The sequence below is a fragment of the Thermobia domestica genome, chromosome 2, assembly GCF_964235325.1.
Source record: "Thermobia domestica chromosome 2, izTheDome1.hap1.1, whole genome shotgun sequence".
Taxonomy (NCBI): Eukaryota; Metazoa; Arthropoda; class Insecta; order Zygentoma; family Lepismatidae; genus Thermobia; species Thermobia domestica.
The window spans coordinates 337118967-337142592 of NC_137455.1; the positions used below are offsets into that span (position 1 = coordinate 337118967).

Consider the following 23626-nt stretch of genomic DNA (forward strand, 5'->3'; position numbering starts at 1 on the left):
CTCGACAATGACTGTACCAAAGGTTTAGGCTACCAGGCTTACTAGTTGAAAGGGATTCACTATCGATATACAGAATCTTCCAAAAGTCCTGGAAAAAAGTAAAAAGCTGTAACTTTGAAAGTACTACTTACAATTTTGAATTTTGTTTGTAATGTTTAGTGGAAATGTTAAAATTTTTGTTGGCAACAATGAGCGGATGTAAACGTTGACTCATACCCGCAAATCACGTGATAAATATGGCGTCTACTCAAGAGAAAGCGCAGTGTGTGGCGTGGTTTTGTGAGTTAAAATCTAGTGTTTTGGTGAGAAGAAAATTCCGACAAAAATATCAGAAACAACCACCTGCAGGTTCAAGTATCAAGAGATGGTACGATAAGTTCCTAGCTACCGGAAGTGTCTTGGACTTGCCTCATAGCGGAAAACCAACAAAAAGTGTTGATGTGATTCAGTCCGTGCAGAAAAGCGTGTTGCGAAGTCCAAAGAAATCGTTGAAACGCAGATCCTTGGAGCTGCGAGTGCCAATGACAACGCTACATAATATCGTTCGTATGAAAATAAAGGCAAAGCCTTACAAGTTAAAACTTGTACAGGAATTGATGGAAGAAGACTGTGACATAAGAAGTGAGTTTTGTGAAATGCCATTCCTGGATTCCCGAAAAGACTTCAGCAATGTTTGAACGTAAATGGTGCTCAGCTGGCGGTTTGGTGTTGAAAAAATGCTTGGAAACAAAATTTTACACTTTCTTACAAGTCCACTAAAAGTTTTGTACAAATACAATAAATGGTTACAAAGTTACAGCTTTTTACTTTTTTGCAGGACTTTTGGAAGACCCTGTATGGCACTGTAGAACTACATTCACCGTACTTTTTGATTACATCTTGTACTAGTTCAACTACTTTCAAGCTCTGTTACACAATCACAAGACTGCAGAATTCCCACATGGCGCCTACTTACACGCGTCACAGTTTTCTTTTGTTCTTTAATACAGTAAAACCTGTCAATAAGACATCAATGAAACATGATTATTTGTACGTAAATGACGTCTCCATTACAGATAAGTTCCACAAATTTCACCGGTACGCTCATGCGGTAACTGTATGCAACATATAGTAACTATATTAGTTAGAAATGTAAATATAAGCTAACATCGAAATACTGTGTTCAACGTTGGAATTGCTGGGGGATGTGTCTTTTGTATGGGTGTGTACTGTACAATATATACTTCAGGTATGGTAATTTTCTTCTCAAGTTGAAGTAATTCCCTGTAAAATCCCTATAATTCACACACTAAGTGTATGGAAAGTAAACTTAGCACAAAACATGCAACATTATTATAAGCACTGAAAATGTAGGTAAAATTCACCAATCACGATAATTTACGAATTTCTTTGAAAAAGTCTGCAATGGTTGTCTGCAGTGTCTTGCAGACACTTGTTCCTATTTTAAATTTGCAGTACTCGTCTACTGTATCGCAGAGCTATTTTCACACAGCGCAGAAGTATTTTTTATACTAAATACATATAAACTGAGAATAATTTATGTCCATTAAGAATAATTACTAAAACGATGTGAGTAAAGAAGACTCTCCTTGTCTGTAAAAGGGTTAGTTCTGTCCCGTAATAACACATACTGTATATATATATTTTAGACTACACGAAAAGATTTATCCGTATCACGGAGATGTATGCTAAGGAAGATTAGCTCGTATTTTCTCTTTTTTCTTTTCTCCCTGCTGCTTTGCCTTCCTATCAGATGGTTTTAGCGGAAGAGATTACTGTTTTAGTGCGTGTGGTTATATCATGGTTATTTTCCCATATGTTTCCATTCACGATTATAAGTAAGAAAACAATTACGAAAGCCATTTGGTTTTGTTGTTATCTAATGACCTTTGCTAATATTTACTCAGTATTGTTCCAAAAATATTGGCCAACATCTTGCTTTAGAAGTTGATATTCTGAAAACCATACATAGGAAACTCAAATACGTTATTTCTAAATAAAGTTGTTAATTGGCCGAAAAAAATTCATATATTTCACTTAATTCCAACTGTAGGTAAGAGTATACGGCTTTTCATAGAGGAGAGTGGACAGGTGTTTTCTGAACAAGACTATACATCATACCACTCACATAAAATGCATATTCTGTTATTTAATTTTCTTACTAACCTTACAGTGAACTGATCCCTAAATATTGATTTACAAGGAATACAATACTATCTTCCTTAACTCAAGGTAATAATAAAATACAAACTGATTAAAATATTTTCAAATTATGGCAGAATTTGCATTTAAAAAAAAAATCTTCAAACTACATTTAAATCTGTATCCAACAAAAGAAAGAAAAGATGAAAAACACTCACCGGCGCTTGCCGCTCTTCATATTTTGGCATTCGGGATACATCTGCATGATCTCGATCCTTATCTCGGTCTCGTTCTCGATCTCTCCGACGTTCTCTGTAAAACAGATCCTTAGCTTTAGCCATTTTAATCATACAGTATCAAACGAATTATATATTTAAGCACTGCTAATTCGTTATAACAAATGCAAGTACAAAAATGGTGATTATTCTACATAATAGAATACTTGAAGAATAGAATAGTATTGCGATAAATCATACCACTATGACAAACCACCCACTTAAATATTTAACCGAGATAAAATATAGCACTATTTTATCTGCACTTACTGCCAGATGATATGGAACAATGTTAGAATAACAAAAATTTGATTGTGGGTAAACCTTATTCCTGCGCATGTTCTGCTTGCCGAGGGAATGCAGTACAGTGTAAGTTTACATAAAGACATTACCATTTTTCTTGTATTCTTGATGCTTTACTCTTCAAGCTTCACCTACTGATAATTAAATAAAAATAAATGATTGTGAATATCTACCACAACGGATACTTTGATTTAGGATGGTTAGTCCCACTACTAGTCGATATTACTGGTATTCAGTGCAAATAAAATAACTAGAACACAATAAATAAAACTACCAGTCAACATATTTCGAATATTATTCAACACCAATCATCCGCATCAGAGCTATTCTGCCATTACTACTTGCTGCAAACTTGCAGTGATTTGGAAACTGATATTTGGCAAAAAGCGCAACTGAAAATAGAACATGTCTTCAAGAAGAAGGATTAATTTGTTTATTATGCAATATGTTGAGTCTTCATGAAACTGTTATTTAAAGGTATTTGTAGTGTATGAACTGGTAAGAGGACATGGGATTTATAATGTGGGAAAAGATATATCAGACATACAAGTGTCTATATAAGGTAACCTATGGAAGGTAATACGTTACCGAAGTCTCATGTTAGGTTTATTACTGCCTTAGGAATAGCAGAAAATAGTTGTGTGTTTGTTTGTCCTACGATTGATTATCAGTGCTTGTATCAGCACAGTTGAAACAAACCTCGTTACAGCAAATACAAGAATCCACGCTGCACACAGAATAGTATTACGCCATTATAAGAAAGAAAAAAAAAAATAACCTACCAAATTAATATTTTCATTCGTACAAAACTGAGAAGCTTCTATGTATCAAAATTCTCAGCTAGCACCTTCATATTAATTGTCAGTTATTTGTTTTAATACCATCCATCTATTGTCGTGTTATTTCCCCTCCAACGTGCCTTTATTATGTCTTTTAGAACCTATTTCTTCTCAGCCCATACCCCACTCAGTTATCTTCCTCTTTTTAAATTTCATTTGGTACTGTTCTTCTTTTCCATACTATTCCCGAAACTTTACCACTGATTTTTCTTTTCGATCCGTCCAATTTTCTCTACTCCAATTTCTTCACATTCATCTTCTGAAAGCCAACTGAGTAGGCAGATCAGGACAATGGTGAAATATGAAAACATGGATAAAATTACATTAACCATTTAACATCCTTTTCAGTTTTTCCAAGTTTGTGTGAACACGTTCTAGGTTATAAATTCCAAGTTCTTACCGTGCTGTCACAAAAACGATTTTTCTAGCGTGATTCGACATCGGACTGGAATGAACTACACTAAATGTCAAGTTTCGACGACGATAAAGGACCGCAAAAGATTAACGTATATTGAACAACGGCAAAAACGAACATCTAAAACTATTGCGAATAAATTTACTTCAATTTAATGCATTATTCGCAGTAACTAGCGTTCACCGTCAATAAGAGTAAGTCAGGCACAGAGTGATGTCCGAAGTACGAGTTATAAAAAATGAAATGAAATCTTTGAGTTTTTCGTCCCACGGTTATGCCGGTTAGGCTAAAGGAGACGGTGATGATGAGTAATGAATGAAATGGTGGAATGAAGAAAGTGGGAGGAAACGGGAGAACCCCGAGAAAACCCACGCACACGTTGTTTGTCCACCACAAAGTTCACTTGGCGGGGGCTGGGATCGAACCCGGGACCCCAAGCACCAGAGGTGAACGCTCTACCACTGAGCCACCGCGGCCCCCAAGTACGAGTTATACTTGTTCATAAGAAGTTGTATGATTTTATATTATCCTATTTTACAAAGTGCATTCAAGTTATGACCCCTTCATTTTTCTTTTTTTTCAAGACTGGTACCAGACAGAAATATGCTATTTGTTTTAAAATACGCGAACACTCGTTATCAATGTGTGACAGAGATGGCAACACCGTACGGCACACAACTCTGGCAGCAGCGGTGAGAATACTATCTTGTAAAATGTATCGCATATTTCGCCGGCTAGTATCACAGTGATACTTACGCTACTTGTAAAATAACGACGTTTTCATTACAAAAACAGCCTGTAAATATTAGTTTCCTCTATTTGTGTGATGTGACATCGCTTGAAAGTTATCGCCAGTTGAGTGAGACATGTGGTAATGGTGTTACATATGTCTAATGTGCGTTTATGGATGCGACAGCTCAAAGCGGAACCGACGGAAATGCCAACTTTGGACGTGATGTGTTCCACACTCATTCGGCTATTCTCCCACACAACTTTCTCCAGTCATTCGATCATATCGTCAGTTCCTAGTAACTTCTAATATGGCGTATCCTAGTAGAATCCTAGTTACTAGGGTACATAGTAACTGATGTCACTAAGGATCATGCTCGAAGAGATTTTGAAATATTTTGTCAAATCAACCAGTGATTCACAAGAGAAAGGAAAATCAGAAGGGCTATGAAAATGCAATACGTCTTATTGAAATTAAAACCTAAACTGTTTTATAATAATGTTATTTGCCCGTGGGCAGGTTATAATTCAGTAATAATCTGAGGTTAAACTTAATAGCAATTGTTGTGGTTCTTGCGAAAAGCAAGTTCCCAGTTTTATCATAATTTGCTTTTAAAAATAAAGTTTGGTCTGAAGTTTAAATTGGTTATTTCTTATTTTACATTAGATTTAAGTAATAACTTTGTTTACAAGTACAGTTTCGTTTTCAACATGTGAACCCCTCGATAAATATCATATGGCAAGGACTTCAGGTATTGGGTTAGGTGTAAAATAATAATTTTTTCATTTTTCTGATTTTTTATAAATCCATTTTATATAGCTTTTGTAACCCCGTGGCTATCTCCGTAATCCATATCAATTTAAGGAAACCGCCTGGAGTTTAAAACACGTCAATGTGTGATATGTCGAAAGTCAGGTGACGAACTCAGCGCCAGGCTGTTAGTAATGGTATGTTAGGGCAAACTCCATACTACTGAGGAGCAGTACAATGGCAGTGAACTGAGCAGACGACAATAGGATAAAATGGGGGATCTCTCTGATTGGCGCTCGGGTAGTATAGCGAGTGGTGGCGTGTGGGATAATGTCCATAGTGATGACGGAATACAAAATCAGTGACAATCAGTGGTTCAAAGAAAACATTCAGTTACAGTTTCCGTCGAGCATTAAAACCGATTGTCACTCTCCACTGTCCTGCGACTGCGGTGCAAGTGATGAAGGAACTTAAGTAGCAGCTCTAACAGTTTATGTCGACAATCACACAGTCCGCCGTGAGATGTATACACACGGTGTCGGATTACAGGAGCGAAACCGCTGATAAGGAACCATAAGGCTTTCACACGATGACAATGATGCTGCGAACACGCATTATAGTCTGCTGGAGACTGGAAAGGTATAATATAGCCAGATGAATCATTCTATTTCAAACCACGAACCGTGATTGTGTGTGGTGGACGCCAAAGAAAAGCATAATCCGCCGTGTATCCGACCAACCATGAAATATGGCGGCGGTTCTGTGGTGTGTGCTGCAATACTGGTTTCTAGTGGGTTCTGTGGGGCCAAAGCGATGAATTTGAACATTTCCCATAGCCCGCTCAATTGACCTGAACATAACTGAAAATTTTAGGTCCGTTTTGGGGACATGAATCCAGCGAAATTTTTGCCTCCATCTGATGTTTCGCGGAACTGACAATGTACTATAATGAAATGGTGTAATATTCCGCTTCCTACCATTATGACCTCTTATAACTCCATTCTACGCACGTTTCATCAGAGTTGTTCTATAGCTGAAAGGTGGTCCAACGTCCTATTAATCTTTTGAGTTGCACTTTTTCCGTGTTTCTATTAAATTGATCAGTATCTGTAAACTGTTTATTATACTTTTAGTTAAATTAGGTTATGTTGCGTAAATTCAAAGTAAGGGTCTCTTTTATCCATCTGAAATACCGAAGAAACGAGAAACGCTAGCGATATACTGTTTGCGGTAAACAGCGATATTAAGTGGGACTCGTCAACGGAAGTATGATGTAGAAAAATATCGGCAAATGGGGCACCACGAACGAAGTGAATTTTTTGCAATTGAATGTTACACAAAAACATGAATAACATGAAATGACACGCACGGAGAAATACACAGCTGTTTGTCTCATACTTCTACTGCACACAGTAGTAGATGACCATGGGAATGGTTGTAAACACAAAGACAAATAACCCACCTGACCGCCAGTACTTCGATACATATGCCGTCTGTGTTTGATACAGCAATCATTGATGCGGAGCAAACCGCCGAGCCACGAGATAGATCGTGTTAGTTCATAACAGGCAATCATAGTGACAGGAGTGAAGACGATAGTGTTTACAAACTCGTAAGAAGCCGACATGATCCAGATCTATAAAGAATGCAGGAAGAATGCCTCAGAAGCTTGTCGTGTGTACGCAGAGATATCCGAACAGACGGCACTTATCGCGACGCCTTTCTGATAAGCTCTATGTAAAATTAAGGGACACCGGAAGTGTAACACCGCGACATGTGCAGAACAATCCAGTTACAGGTGAGGCGGCGGGTGGAACAAATGCTCTAGCAGCTGATGTTAGAATCCACACATTAGCTCCCGTGGTATTACTAGAAACGGTGATATGAGTCAGAGAAGTGTATTACGTATTCAGCAATCACATACGTTTCACATATATCATATCTCCATCCATTAGAACTACATGGGAATGACCGTGTTCAGTTTTGCACATGGGTGTTATAACACGACACTCCAGATTTGTCGCTATCCTATTCGCCGACGAAGCAACCTTCACCAATCATAGAAACGTTAACCTAAGAAACACGCACTATTGATCTATAACAAATCCACACTGGGTTCGCCACGTGGAACGCCAGCGCCCATGGAGTGTTAACGTCTTTTGTGGAATAGTGGATAAACATCTCCTTGAGCCCTTTTCCATACAGGGAACACTGAGTGCTGACAGATACATACACTTCCTAGAAAATGAACTGTCAACACTATTAGAGGACATACCGGTTCAGGCAAGGAGAGAAATGTATTAATGACGGGTGCCCAACACACAGTGCACGACGCACTCTAGTCTGTTTGATTAATACGGTTTCTAATCAATGGAGATGACTGAGAGGACCTATCAAATGGCCTACACGTTCTCTAGATTTGAGCCGTTGTCTTTTTTCTCTGGAGGAAACTGAAAGATACTGTCTACTGGGATGTTCTAACACATCAGACAATATACAACAATGCATAACTGCAGCCTGTAGGCCCATTCTACATACGATGGTACATTTGTGGAAACGACATTCGCGTGTGCTTCTCGATGCCTTTATCGCAGAAGACGGCCATTATTTTGAACATATATTTTGGCGGACTACGTTTATGCTCATTGCACATTTCAGTCTGGTTCTTAGACATGTTGTCATGCTCATTGTCATTGCATTCACGGGAACTGTCAAATAAATGGTCTCATGTTTTCTTCTTCCCTCTACAACACCATACGTTAGTGTTTCTTCGTCTCTTCCCATGATTTTTGACAGCTCATACGTACTGCAGTACTGGCGGCTAAGTAGGTCACTTGTCTTTATGTTTACAACCATTCCCATGGCCATATCTCCGTTATTATATACAGTACAAGTATATAAGACAAACAGCGTTATATTTCTCCGCGTGAGCCTTTCATTTTATTCATGTTCTTGTTTATCGTTCCATTATAAAAAATTCACTTCGTTCCTGATGCCCCATTTGCCGATATTTTTCCTACCACACCACACCTTTATTTAATGAGCCCCATTTCATATTGCTGTTTACCGCAAACAGTATACCACTAGCGTTTCTCGTTTCTTAGATATTCAGGTGGTACTTTTAGATGACTCACGCTATATATATAAACACTTTTCCAACAAAACAATAACTTCTTTGGACGTTAGCGATGTAAGAAACATTTTCAAGCAGTACCGATGATCTACTGAAGAGAACCAGCCTTATTTGTTGAAGCTGTATGTAACAACTTTAAGAAAACGAATTTAGGAGTAAGTTTGTCTAAGATGTTTAACTCATATTCGCAAAAATGATAATCCTGTCTACCGGATACGGGAATATGAGAGATCTTACATTGGGGAAGAGCGGATTCGGCATATCTGTATTTCATTATCTTATCGAGGACCAAAAGCTTAGCCGTTACTTCATCAGACACGACAATTTTGCAATTATGATTCACTGAGGGTCAGGCTCACCATCTTCAATAAGCCTCACGCTCAATAATCTCAAATAGTCTCAAGAAAATTAGGCTTGTACACGATCGAGTTCATCCTCGCGCTTATTAATTTCACAGAGCTCAAGGTCACTAAGAGCTGTCCTTAATAAAGTTGGGTTCCACTCACTAACCATATTGGGCTCTACCTCGCTATCGACTTAAAGGGCTCGCGCTCAATTATTATGCTCCGAACTCAATTGAGCCCGAGTTTGGACATCCCTACTGCATCACCCTAAATAGTAGAAATGAGTTGTTCTTTATAAAAGAAAGAATTAAGTTCCATAGGGTATCTAAACAGTATCCAGGTATGCTACTGAATTCAGTTTCTGCAGTTTGAAGATGACATCACACAACATTTTTAAGAATACTCTCCTGTTTGTAAAAGGATGAATCGAAATACCGTAGGACTATGGTCAACATACCGGAAATAACTATTACCAAGAATGAGTTAAGGCTGTCTAATGATTCTCCTCCATCCGTCATGAACTTTTTTAAGGTCAAACAGTAACTAATATCTCGAATTAACAATCTCGAATTAACAAACACCCAAGTTCATCAACGTAGAAACTAGATAAGCCATAGATGGTCCTGATTTGAGTGTAATCTCTAGTTCCCACATCGAGATTATGTAAGCCAAGAACGTTTAAAGTGAAATCCGAACCGCGACTTGGGTTTATATCCGAAACAAGTATTCCCACCAAGAATCAAAGCCAGGATCATAATGTACTACTTAGTTCGTTCCAACTTGCTACTACCACGACTAAGTACTTACGAGTATTTGTTTCTTACTGAGCACACTGGACAAAATCCTAACCTGGTCAACTGGCTAGCGTGCACGTGTTTGGTGTTCAAGTTACGGGTTCGATTCCTGGTGGGATAACCTTGAAATTTGAACGTATTGCGCTAGGTCGGACTCCACCGTAAAATTGTAGGTTCACGTCTCATATAACAACGGTGCTGAACGAGTCACTAAACTCAACACAAACAACCAACTGGTCAATCAGTTACAGTCACTCTCCTACAGACCTTACTTCACATGGGATAACAATGCTTCTGTCCTGGATTTTGTTTGCACCAAAGACGTTGCAGATATGCCACATCTTTTGCTCATAAGCAGTTGCCATACTTCCAGCGAAGTACGGGGATGTCAATTTCTGTTTCATCGTCTGATCCGAATAGTCCCACAGATTTTCAATTGCATTTACATCTGGAGACTATACACATTAGACCATACGTGTTAGGGTCCCTGAATGTTCCTCCAATCATGAAAAACGCTTCAACCCAATTAACATTCAGTTTCATTTTCCAAGATTGAAGTGTTCACTGCATATTCATGACGAAAAGGTTGGGTAACGCAACACTTTGTTACTGAGAAGGTCTAAACAAATATCCTGGTAAACGTTCACATTTACGAGGGAATTTTTTTAAACCTCCGTTAAGCCACCAGAGAACAACGTGAAATGAGGAAGTGTGGATAAAACAAAGCTGTTCACTGGACGTTAGCAACTTCCACACTGATAGAATGAGACTGCCTTTCAAGCATTCTGAAATAACAGATATGAAAACATACCAAGTGCAATCAAAGTATTCACCAAGTATGAACTGCATTGTGATTCGATTACCAGACAGGTGCAGAGTTGTTTGAAATTTCAAGATCAGACAGTACGCTTTCCATGAACCACATGGTTCAAGCACCCATCACGGTCGTCTGCCGCCATAAATTTCTACCTTTGTCTATTCTCGTTATCAGCACTCATGCGAAAAGTTCCCGCCGTTACACTTACTCACTGGATGATGAATGGCGATTGTATTATGCCTTCAGCTTGGAAAAATTTAATTATATCAAATAGTTCACACATGGTAGGTGCCTCGATTGAATTTTACACGTTTTCATGCTCTCTAATCCACAATGATTCAATGGTAGATTCTGTCTATCAATGTCGAAGACGAGTGACGTCCAATGAACAATCTGTCTTATCCACATTTCGTCATTTCACTGGTTCTCTGGTGGCTTAATAGAAGTTTTACAATATAGCTCTCGCCGGGTCAAATTAAAGCAGAAATACAACAAACATCTCTACACCATCACACAAATCCCTCCTGCTTCAACTACATATTCCAATGATTGGTCAGATGTTTCATTGGACTTTCGGTGCGTTCGACAACTTACACTATTGGAATACATACACGAACGCTACTCTTTAAACCATACTACACATTTCTAGTTCAGTGTATGTAAACCTGAGCATTCTGCAGATGGGGAGTTTGATGTCCCGCAGTGAGAAATACCCTCTTTTTGCTTCTAGACTCCAGATGTTTATTACATGAAGTTCCCTTCTCAATGTTCTTTCAGAAAGTAGTTGGGATAGACATGCACTCATGGACTACAGCACTTTCTATCAGAGGTTTGAAAATAATATTCCTCGATGAGGCGTGAAACCCGACGCAGGCCCCTGAGGGTTAAGATTTTTTAATTTTACTTTATTTTTACCACAGCTCCGACAGTATACGTTCACATGCATTTTAGTAAACATTCATTGTAGACACATCCGACAGGGTGCTTTGATATACCAACAAATGTGGCACTTTCTTTTATCCTGTACCCACCAACACGGCCAAACACAATGTCAGTTTTTGCAATACTGTCACATTTGGTGCAACTATCTTACCGAGTTGGTTTCATATCACCGACTGGCATACTCCGTCCGGTTAACTGCAAGGCAATACATCAGCGGTGATGAATCCTTTCGTCACTATTACGAGTGAAACCCGCCTAGAAACCAACCGATGTTAATTATACAAAAGGGTCACTAATTTTTACTCCGGTGTGCTTACTACTGCGTTTGCACAATTGCTCCTTTAAAACTTGATACTACGTTCGAGACTTGATACTACTTACTTCTTATTTACACTCATTTCTGGGCTGATTTTGTTACATTCAGGGATGGACTGGCCTGCTCGGCAATGCCCGATGCTTCTCTCTCCATAGAAAATTAATAATAAGGAAAACGAAATGAAACATATATTCTTCAAATGTTTAGATTATTTTCCTGGAATAATACAGAAAGTAATTTGTGTAACTTATGAATATTTGTTGGTAATACGGCGCGTGTACTCTTAGCTTATCTAAATTATCTGGGTGCAACGGCTGTCTTCTGTAATCAAGCTGTCTTCTGTAATCAAATATCAAACTAAAACATGATGTCCTTCGAAGTTAGTGATGTAGGTTTTAAGTTGTGTTTCTGTCTGTTGGTGTTATTGTAAGTGGTAGACAGATTTATGGATTGAATAACCTTAAGAAAATAAGTTGTTTTCAATACTATATATACCATAGCTTCCTCTACATTGACCAAAATCGCCAATAACGTCTTTAGAATATATGAGGAACACAAAATTCTGGACTTCTACAAATTTAAGTTGAGTTATTTTGTAATAGACTTATTTTGTAATATATATATATATATATATGCGAGGGCTATTGCAAAAGTCATGGCAACTTTTTTTTTTTTTTTTCGAAAATTGTAAAGCATTAAAAATTCTGAAACATGCAAATGGAAGGTTAGTTCATATATAAACATTATATGTAGGGAGATGAATGAACACCACACCACCATAAAGATATAGCACGAGAAAAAAAGAAAAGAAAAGAAAAAAGGAAAAAATATGTCGTTCCAAAAGTATTTCTGTCAATTGCAACTGTATACAATAGTACATTACAAACTACGTGCATTCCATGGCATCATGAGTCTTCCCAAGAATTCACTAGATGGCAGGGATGCCACGGTAAGTGTTCCTGCCCTGTACTATTGAGTACTGTTGCAGTTGACAGTAAAACACGTTTGAAACGACAAAATTTTTTCGTCTTTCTTCTCGAGCTATATCTTTATGGTAATGTGTACGTTTATTTATCTCCCTACATGTAATGTTTCCATATGAACTAACCTTCCATTTGGATATTTCAGAATTGTTTTTATTCGTTCCATTTTCGAGAAAATTAATAGTTGCCATGACTTTTGCAATGGCCCTCGTATATGTAACATTACCATTTTTTAACGTACATTTTTTATGATAATGATTACTCAGTTAAATGAAAATAAAAATAATTTACACTTTTGTTTCAAGTATCTTTATTTCAAGATTATGCCTTATAGTTAGAATCATATGTGGTTATAGACATAATATGAGATGTCTATACCAACATATATGTATACCCCGCTCTCCGACCAATTGGTATGGTGTCTTCCTAATACCTATATCAGTGCCCTTTCCTTTTGTTGGAGCCAGTCCACCCCTGGTTACATGCTGTCAAAAAGAATTTGGGATTTCATGCACTCACCTTCTTTTAAGTGAACAGCGTCAGCATTGTAAAACTGGATACAGGGATTTTTTCTTGTTTTTCGGTTTTCTTTCTTTCTTTTTTTTTTCTTTCTTTTCTCTGATTTCTTGAGTTTCTTGTGTCAGTGGACACGCTGGTCCACTATGTCCATTCTTAGCCTATTCGGCAACTTACCTCTCCTGGCTTGTATCTGAACCATATTTTCCTCCTCGCTGTGCAGGTGTTGAACCCCCTCGTGGAACTCCACCACCACGACCACCTCCTCTTTCCGATCGCCCATCACCTCTTCTTATATTCTCTTGACTTCGTACTGGGCCATCTGCTGAAATTATAAAAAGAGGAATTCTAAATTAAAACTAGAGCAGGACTTCAACGAATTACTCCTAACTATGACTGGAGTACGTTATGCTGTATGAATTATTTTATCTACTTTGACAATGATATCACGTTGTATTTGCATTTACATAACGGTGCATTATAGAAAGACGACGATGAAAATATTCAGATAGTACGCTACTGACCTCGGAGAATGTTAGTAATAGTAACACTCTAATTTTGAAGAATTTACCATTTCGAATTGACTGTTCTCACACTATTGGTATACAGGAGGAGAAACCTTAGAGAAGATATACCCAGTTTAAATCTTACTGAAACTATAAACACACTGAAAATATCCATTGAAAATATAAACCCAATTAATCTGGTGGTATTATACGTTGTGATGTTCACAATTCACAAATGAAGACTTTTTTTTTTTTTTTTTTCAACGGAGCGAGGGAAAGGAAACTGAGTACAATAATTTAACAAACCTAACAGAAATAACAAACTAGACTTGCTGTATGTCTGCATATACATTCACAATGAAAGAGTAAAATAATACGTACCACTGCTTCTCTGTTGCGGCTTTTGGCTCGGAGGATTCCTCTCCCGCTGACGAGGCGGCGACTGTCTCCGCCCATGCTCTGAATCTGACCTATCACTACCTGTATCAGAATGCCTTTGTGTACTCTCCTCAAAGTCCTAAAGAAAAATAATAATTACAACTCAATCAAAATAATTATATTTCTGAATTTATTAACATTTGGTCTTCCAGGAACTACAATTCAAAACCAAGGACATTAATTTTACGGCACAAAACAAATTTTTTTTTTTTTTTTTTTTTAACTCTTCCCTATTTACACACATTAACATTACCATGGCACCGTATCTGTATTTCCATTTCTATTCTGTGTTGAAATTGTACGGATAATTTTCAAAATTGTAAATAATATGATTCTTGTTGATTGCAATTAGTGGAATAGGTACACCAAGCAAGTCGGTTGGTTTCCAGCAGATGATTTTGGGCCAAGTAAGGATTTTTTTCCTTCATTACTATAGGAACTGGATTCGCGAAATCATCATCTTTTGCCCTTAAGAGTCTTCATCTCAGCGAAATTAAAATACCGCTAATTTTACAGTAATTATGTGATATCTTCAAATAGATAAAAGATAATCGAAATGTGGAACAAGAGCGCCCTAGACAATATTATTTTACATAAGAAACCGTTATCACGATTCACTTATCTGCTTTCGATTTCGAGCCATTTTGAAAATCGGCATTTATTTTCGCGTTTCTAAACAGCTGAAAACGGAAAGCCACTAGGTGACTTGTGATAACGGTACCTCACGCAAAATAATACTGTCTAGGGCGCTCTTGTTCAATATTTCAATTATCTTTTATCTATTTGAAGATATCACATAATTACTGTAAAATAAGCGGTATTTTAATTTCGCCGGGATGAAGACTCTTAACCAATGCCAAAAGCTAGATGCAAAATCAGCTTAACTTTCGTACATTTCAAACAGTACCGGAAAACCCCCAAATTATACTTGCTGTTGCGATTTTGCATTAATCTATTTCTGCTTCTCCAACTACTAATTTGGGGACACAACTCAGTGGCAAGAACGCTTACATTAGTGCCAGGATCTCTAGTTTGGCTTCAGGCCATGTAGGTTTGCGCTGGCCAACACTGTGTTCACGTATTTTCAGGATTTAGCCATTATTTCCCATATTTTCGTTTCACCAATTCTATCATCTGTCGTCTCCTTTGGCTTAATGGCAAACATATCTGACGTCAAAGTAAAGATTTCATTTTCAAACCGCTTTTCTAACTTTATGTCTAGAGATTTATTTGCAATGACTTTCTACAGATTCCCATCACATCTCTCTGGTGTTTCATAGCATTGGCAAAAAATACACGTTCTTTCGTCATAATATTCAAAATGGTTGAAAGTGATACACGACCTAGTCTCTATAGTAGATGGTCTAACAACTAAGTTCGAAGACTGAGACTGGGAATGTCTGTTAATGACAGAAAACTGTTCATCATGTGCGATTAATGTTGTGATAGTTTTCTTTGGAAGACATGTGACAATTTGGTTAATAAAGCATCGGTCATAGAAGACACACTGGTTTCCATTTCTGAAGGATTCTTACACGGAACATTAAGTTCTTGCCATGATTTTCTACAATTGCCAACGTTGAAACTAGTACCTTATTCAACGAGTTACTTTTCTTTTTATCATTAAATAGGAATTTTTCATTAACTAGTGGTTTGACCTTTACAAAAAAATCATCATAAAAAGAATGTTTCACTAGCTTAAATAATGTAAGGTTTTAATATTTTAATATATTTTGTATTTTTAAACAGCACATCTGAATTATTTTGATTTGTACTTTTAAGGATTATTTATTTAAAAAGGTGACAAAATTAACAAATTTAAATATACACAGAAAACAACTCAAACAGGTTCTTAGATAATAAATCACAAAATCTAAACTACCTTTTTTCAAAATATATGTACTATCAGTGTTTTCACCTTGTTAGAATTGAAAAATACCGTAATGAAATCCAGAGCAAATATAATCATTTCAAAATAATAATAATAATAATAATAATAATAATAATAATAATAATAATAATAATAATAATAATAATAATAATAATAATAATAATAATAATAGTAATAATAATAATAATAATAATAATAATAATAATAATAATAATAATAATAACAATAATAATAATAATAATAATAATAATAATAATAATAATAATAATAATAATAATAATACAGCCATCAACAAAAATAATTACTAATTTTGATAATCACTAGAAAAATCAATCAATGCTAGTAAATATGGCTTCTGTAAGGAATGAAAAGAAAATAAATTAAAATTCGACTGAAAGCAGAGAATTCGTATTATTATTCAGTCCAAACACTCTAGTTTTCCCGAATTCTGTCGAAGAATTTAACGCTTAAAGTACATCAAATGATAATTAAGCCTGTTGTACTATACGGCTTCGGAACATGGTCACTTACTTTAAGGGAAGAATGCAGACTGAAAATATTTGCAAATAATATCCGTCCGTCTTTGGTCCAAATATTTGGATCAAAGACGGACGGGAATGAGGAATGGTGGAAACTTCATCACGAGGAACTGCATAATTGACATGGTTTCCTAATACTTTAGGGTCATCATATTCACGGAGAAATTAAATGTCGACTCAAAGCCGGGAATTCGTGTTACTATTCGGTTCAAAATCTCTTGTCGTCGCGAATTCTGTCGAGGAATTTGAAGCTTAAAATATACAAAACGATAATAATCATACCTGTTGTTCTGTATGGTTGCGAAACATGGTCATTTACTCTGAGGGAAGAACATAGACTGAAAGTATTTGAAAACAAGATCCTGAAACGAATATTCGGACCCAAGGGGAACGGGAATGGCGGAAACTTCATAACGAGGAACTACATAATTGATATAGTTTACCCAACATTGTTAGGGTCGTCAAGTCTAGGAGGCTTAGGTGGGCGGGTCATGTAGCTAAAATGGAAGAAAGTAGAGACGCTTTCAAAGTTTTGATTGGAAGACCAATCGGAAAACGACCATTAGGAAGACCTAGGCGCAGATGGGAGGACAATATTAAGATGGATCTCGCAGAGATTGGAATACAGAGTAGAAACTGGATGCAGTTAGCTAAGGATAGAAGTCAGTGGAGAGCTTTTGTGAACGCGGCATTGAACCTCCGGGTTCCATAGGCCATAGAGTTAGTTAGTTAGGGTCATTAAGAGGAAAATCAGATGGGAAAATCATGTAGCCAAATGGAAGAAAGGAGAAACACTTGCAAAATGTCACGTGGAAACCCAATCGGAAAAAGACCCTTAAGGAGACCTAGGCGCAGATGGGAGAAAATACTAAGATGAATCTTGCTGAAATACAAAGTAGAAATAGGATCCAGCTGGCTAAGGACAGAAGTCGATGGAGACCTTTTGTAAATACTGGATTTAACTTCCAGCTTTTATAGGCCATATATTAGTTAATTCTTGTAAATATAGCGTCCTGTGAGCGATGTATATCAATATTTTCTGTTTACTAATGTTTGCTTCTTTTTATTTATTTTATTTTTTTTTATTTTATTATTATTATTATTATTTTTTACTTTTTCCATTTGAGATTTACTATTATGGTTTTCCTTAAATGTGCATTATGTATACAGTGTTGTTTATCGAGACCAAATTCATTTTCCGTTAAATGCAGGAACGTAAAATTGGGGTTATACTGCACTAGCAGCCGCATGACAGGAAAACGGAAGTCACATAAATAATATCTTCATATGCTAAACAATAATAATTGATGTTTTCTACTACTAGAGAACTCCTGCTGCCAAACAACACTGATTGAAATTGGATCATATTCAATTATCGCACTAAGTCCGGATGCCACTATGTTCGGCTTTCTTCGTCCACAGTTCACTACTTCTTAGTTTAGAGACTCCACGGTCTCATCATGATACTAAATCAACACCTTAGGACTGGTGCACTAACGCTAAGCAGGTATTCCACTTAGCACGAAGATACAAATAATCTCCGTTAATTTATTTATTTTTTCCTTCAAAGTAACTGAAAAATAAAGAACAATTTAAAAATAGGGCTCTACAACGATATATTACTTTCAGAGTATTACGGAAAAAAAAGTCCATCGCTCTACTGAGAAAGCGCTATGGAAGCAAGAAGAAACCAACTGTTATGCAGTACTTTCTAGTAACTCACTGATATATATATAGTAAATTTTATTAATACTGTTCCTTATTCTTCGTTACCTTGAAAATTTTAAATTTATTAAAGAAGAAAAAGACAAAATCAACGTTAAACTTTAACAAAGATAAAATATGGTAGATTTCGTTAAGAAAATTAGAATGAAGTCTTTTTGAGTTTTATATCCCACAGTTATGTCCGCTAGGCTGAAGGACATGGTGATGACGAGAAATGAATGAAATGGTGGAATGAGAAAATGGGAGAGCCTCGAGAAATCCCACGCACACGGTGTTTGTGCACCACAAAGTTCACTTGGCGCGAGCTAGGATCGACCAGGGACCCTACGCACCAGAGGTGAACGCTCTACCACTGAGCCAGTGCGGCCCCTAGATTTTGTTAGAAATAACGAAATGAAATGAAATCTTTGAGTTTCATGTCCCACGGTTATGCCGGTTAGGCTAAAGGAGATTAAAAATAACGAATCTAACCCCTAACCTCTATGTATGTGTAACTGCTTTTTTTTATTTATTGTATATGTATAATTGGTGTCACTAAATTTTAAGCTAGTATATGTATACGGTCACCACCGTTGAAAAATGTCCGACAGCTGATTTTAGTTTCCTTTGAGAGAAAAAAAAAAGACTAAATTGCTGAAGTTCTTTAATTAGTGTCTGGCAGTTGGTGGCAACAGGACTGGGTGCCGAAATCCTACCTGAAAATTAATCAATTCGATTAGGGTTCTCAGGGCACATGTAAGACTTATTGCTCTCAACGGTAACCTTCTTTAATATCTATCCCGGCGTTGCTCAACTGTGACGACACGTGATACTCGATGTCTAGCCTTGTTGTGCTGTCAGACGAATGTTAGACCAAAAAATACAGAAAATACAAAATTCAAGTGAACCGCGTAGCACATACCATATTGCGAACTTCAAACAATTAGAAAATTTACTAAAACTTTCAGCTATTCAAAAATATCTATTATGCACTACTTTCTATTAATAACAACATAATATTAGTGAAAACATGGATATATATCGGGAACAAGCGTATGGTGGTCTGCAGAACTTCTGATTAATAAAAGTAATTTCTACCTTCAAAACTTTTACATAACCCAAAAAACTAGAGCACAGACACACAATTACTGGAACACGTCTGAAAATTCAATTCAATATATCATCTTAAATCTTACTCTTGTATTGGTAGGTTTGAAGCAGCTCAAAATAAAAATGAACACCTGTTTCATTGGTTTAATAATAATAATAATACCAAAGAAAATAATTACCGAGGAACTCCTGGAAGTTTGTTGTTTTTCCGCCCTTTTAGCCCATACGTTTTCCTTAGGAGGAGGCGCCGGCTGTATTTTACTGCTATCTTCCTTTTTTACTACTTCTGATTCACTAGGTTTAGATCTGGAAACAGGAAGATCATAAGAACATATTAATTAAACATTTTAAATACCTAGTTTAAGTTCCGGTATTCAAAAGCAGCTGTAGTAATTATTATGGGAAAGACTGCAACCACTTTTATCTTTTTCGTTTAGCTTTATTTTGTACTGCTGCAATTCAGGAATACTGAAGATGAAGAATATTATATTGTTGTTAAGACGAAAAATAATAAAATAAATTGAAGCCCTTGACACCGGACACACATGCTCCACCCCGTCTCTAAATTTAATCCGTGTCTATGAATAATTCTGAAAAATGGTTACAAAAAGACTTGCCATGCTTTTCTTTTTCTTAATGAAGAAACGAGCACTGTGATGAAGGCGCAAGAGGAGGGAGAGGAATATCACACAGTAAGATAAGGATATTGCAACAACCCTTGTTAAGCAACTTCTCAATATCGACTGTGTGGCTAGTAAGAATGTACAGTACTGACGAAAAACTGGATATGCTATATTCGACCGTATGGAAAATTCTCCGCACAATGCTACACTTCTAAACATAAAAGATCGCACTAACATATCAAATCCTTGCCACCGATGTAGCTCTCGTGACATTCGCCCTTTTTTTCGCCTGCATTGAAGTGAAAATGACGTAACTCTTAAAACCACCTTATATGAGGTAAAGGAAATCTTCATACTATTCAGGAGGTTCCACTACATTCAGTGAAACTCCTGTTTGAAGCATTTCATTAGCTAGGCAACTATCGGCCTATGAATCAATACAATGCTCTGTCACTCCTCAGAAATATGGCAACTATGGAATATTTATTACTTTTCGATTATGGCAATGTCAGTGTCTTGCATCACCCATCTTCATGCAGAATGCTGTAATCCCACACACTGTTCATAATCTTCAACGAGTTCTAAGCTATGATTTCACAGAAGATAGGATCGTTAGGATTCTCTTATCATGGTAAGTTCGATCAGCCAACTTCCACTTCAGTGTAAACTGAGAAATCTGACTTACCAAGGGAATGTTCAAAAAACGGATACCTTATACACTTTCACTGCATATACCTTCGAGCAACTCCATTCTGCAGTTGGGTATGCTGTACATCTGATGCAGTTTATGGAATACCAACGTGCAACTCACATTGAACAGTGTTCAACACGTCATACCGCATATGTATATTGAACAATGATCCGAAGTGTTCGTCCTGATCAATAGCTTCATTTTCTATACATTCACACAATGGAGGTGATTTTTGACTTATGTACCCGTAGCTGTGCAGCAGTGTTTGAGATAATTATCATTGTCATTGCACATAGAATGCCCTATCGAGCCAGGTAACGAAGAATGCAACTGAAAAATGATGAAGAGAATATATTTTCAAATACAAACCTGAGGTTAACGAAAGGCCATAGTGTTTCTTGATTGCGCTAAGTGGTCTACCATTGATTGTATTCAACAAATATCATTCTATAGAATACTCTTCTCTTTGTTTTAGTATTATCAGTGTGTTGATGAAAATAATATCGAGTTCTATTGGGATAGTAGTTCCGATTCACTTTTACAATTGTTATGTAGGTTTACGTCTCATCACTAAAATAGCCCTAAAATAATATCTTGACAAGTCACAATAACTAATATTCCGTATAGAACAACATGGTCTAATCTTTCCAGAGATTCACTCTACATTTGCTTCTGAATAGCGAAACTTTATATATATAATCTCATAAACTCCTGACAAAAGAAGACAACACATTTATATACACTTCATTATCAACACTAGAGCAAATAAACGAACTCGGAATCAATCTTCGACTTTTTTTCTCCCTCTTCAAAATCTCAACATTAATTGATAACATTTGCTCCTTTCAGTCATTAATTTTTAAGTTTTCTCTTAGCGTTGTGTTCGTTTGCAATGGATTATACTTTACTGTTTTTGTTTATTACTAGTTCAGATTATTTATTTCTACGTATAATTCTGTCTTATCCTTTGTCGAACTAATTCTTGTTATCCCGTCATTTTATAAGAAAGTCACAGTTTCCTGTTAAAATAATCTGAAATAATTATAGTTTTGGCGGGAGTACCGCTACAATTGTTTATCTCTTTCTGTCATTTCATACTCAGTACATCCTAAGAACTCTCAGTGTCTAACATTGAGCCAAATGTCTGTGAAACAACAACTATGAAAAGTTTTGCAAGATTATCATGGGTTGCCAAGTTTTCTGAAATATTCTAACGAAAGTTCACACTTAGCATAGGACCTCAAAAAATAAATAAATAAAAGACTAGAGGGAATTAAAGAACCAAAAGAAAGAAAGAAAAAACTTTGTTATTCTATTAATATAAGATTTCCTGTTCCTAATCACCTGAAAATCCTCTTACGAGAGGAAAAAGTAAAATTCTCTAGCAGTGATGAAGTTTGACGCGAAGAAAACTATTTACATCTCTCATTATTGCACACATGTTATCTTTTTCTTTCTTTCATTCTTTATCTCACTTTGTAAGTATGCAGGTTCAGGTGATTCGTAGCATTTATTTTTCTGTTTTAGTAAATCAATTGTTACAAGCGCTACCTTCAGTTTGTTCATGTGGGTTACACCCGAAAATATTGCTACACAGTTCTCACCAAGGTATACTCACTACCTCTACATGATTCTCGCTTGTAAATCTATACCGCGGGTATAGAAGGTGATAATTCACGTATCAGAAAAATTTTAGTTTTGTGAACGAACTGCAGGTTGTCATCTTATACACGCGTAAAATTCACCCGAGTTGCATGTCACCGTGACCTTACCTGTCATATATATATGAAAATCAAAAATGTTTCACCTTGAACAGACGGAGAAGAAACCTTTCACGTTGTTCATTCACAGAACTAAATTTTTTGTGATATGTGGGTTATCACCTTTTATAGCTGAGGTATAGAAATATCAACGTATTTCCCAGATAGATAACTAGATTTCAATGCGACCTCGACCATCTCTATTTAGCTGCCCAATACTCACATTTTATTGAAATTCTTATGAACTTTTAGTGTTCGAGTAATCAACTTTGGGTCCTATTTTCAACCACTTATGGTTCAAAACCGAAAATTATTACTGTACAAAGTACTCCATGAAAACCAGTGAGTTTCACTTCATTCTGAAACTAAAGTAGCTTCCAAAGTATGCTAAAACAGGAAATAGTACATCTATAACTTCCGGTTGCAATAAATAAAGGAATGACGCCGGTACCTGTTCTTGCGGTATTGAATCCATATCAAAAACTGCTTTCGCTATCTATTACAGTTTTCTTACTATACCTATCAGTATTGAAACCGAAAGCAGAATATTTCTAAGTATATTATACAATAGAATATTCTTATCCTTGGGATGATGAATCTACATGAAAAATACATTTCTCACTTGTCTTACGGATTTTGTTCTATAAGACATTAATACAGACACCGTAAGTGGTAGTAGATTTCTATTACTTCTGATAGAAATAGAGGAGTAAAGTCAGAGGTAGAACCTATTCTTGTAATAATGAACTCTCTCTCTCTCTCTCTCACACACACACACACACAAATTCTTGCTATTTCATTTTTTCTTTCTTCCTTTACTATGGTGATCAGTGTTAAAATTGGAAATCGTACATCTTCACTTTCAGTTTCAATCGATGGATAAAGGATCGAGGTAACAGTTGTTCTTGGGACACTAAAGCCATATTTCAGTCATCTCTGAGACCATGATTCAGTGCTTCTCATTGAAAGAATCTTAAAGTGCACGGAAGTGGTTAGATTTAAAAGCGTACAGGTGTTCAACTTACAACGAATGTGTTTTCAGGAATACTTGGGACTATTTTTCAT

At 36.4% G+C, this 23626-nt stretch overlaps 1 protein-coding gene across 3 annotated transcripts in view; it reads right to left on the reverse strand.

Moving 5' to 3' along the window:
• The window catches only part of LOC145678730 (eukaryotic translation initiation factor 4B-like), a 96655-nt gene that overhangs the window by 10889 nt on the left and 62140 nt on the right, over positions 1-23626 (reverse strand). For 2 of the 3 annotated variants that reach the window (XM_081749176.1, XM_081749174.1), the window contains 4 exons: positions 19667-19793; positions 14187-14322; positions 13477-13624; positions 2361-2454 (listed from right to left, as the gene is read on the reverse strand). In XM_081749176.1, the coding sequence (XP_081605302.1) occupies positions 2361-2454; positions 13477-13624; positions 14187-14322; positions 19667-19793 (505 nt within the window). The remainder of the gene's footprint in view (positions 1-2360; positions 2455-13476; positions 13625-14186; positions 14323-19666; positions 19794-23626) is intronic. The other variant, XM_081749175.1, reaches the window with a different exon arrangement.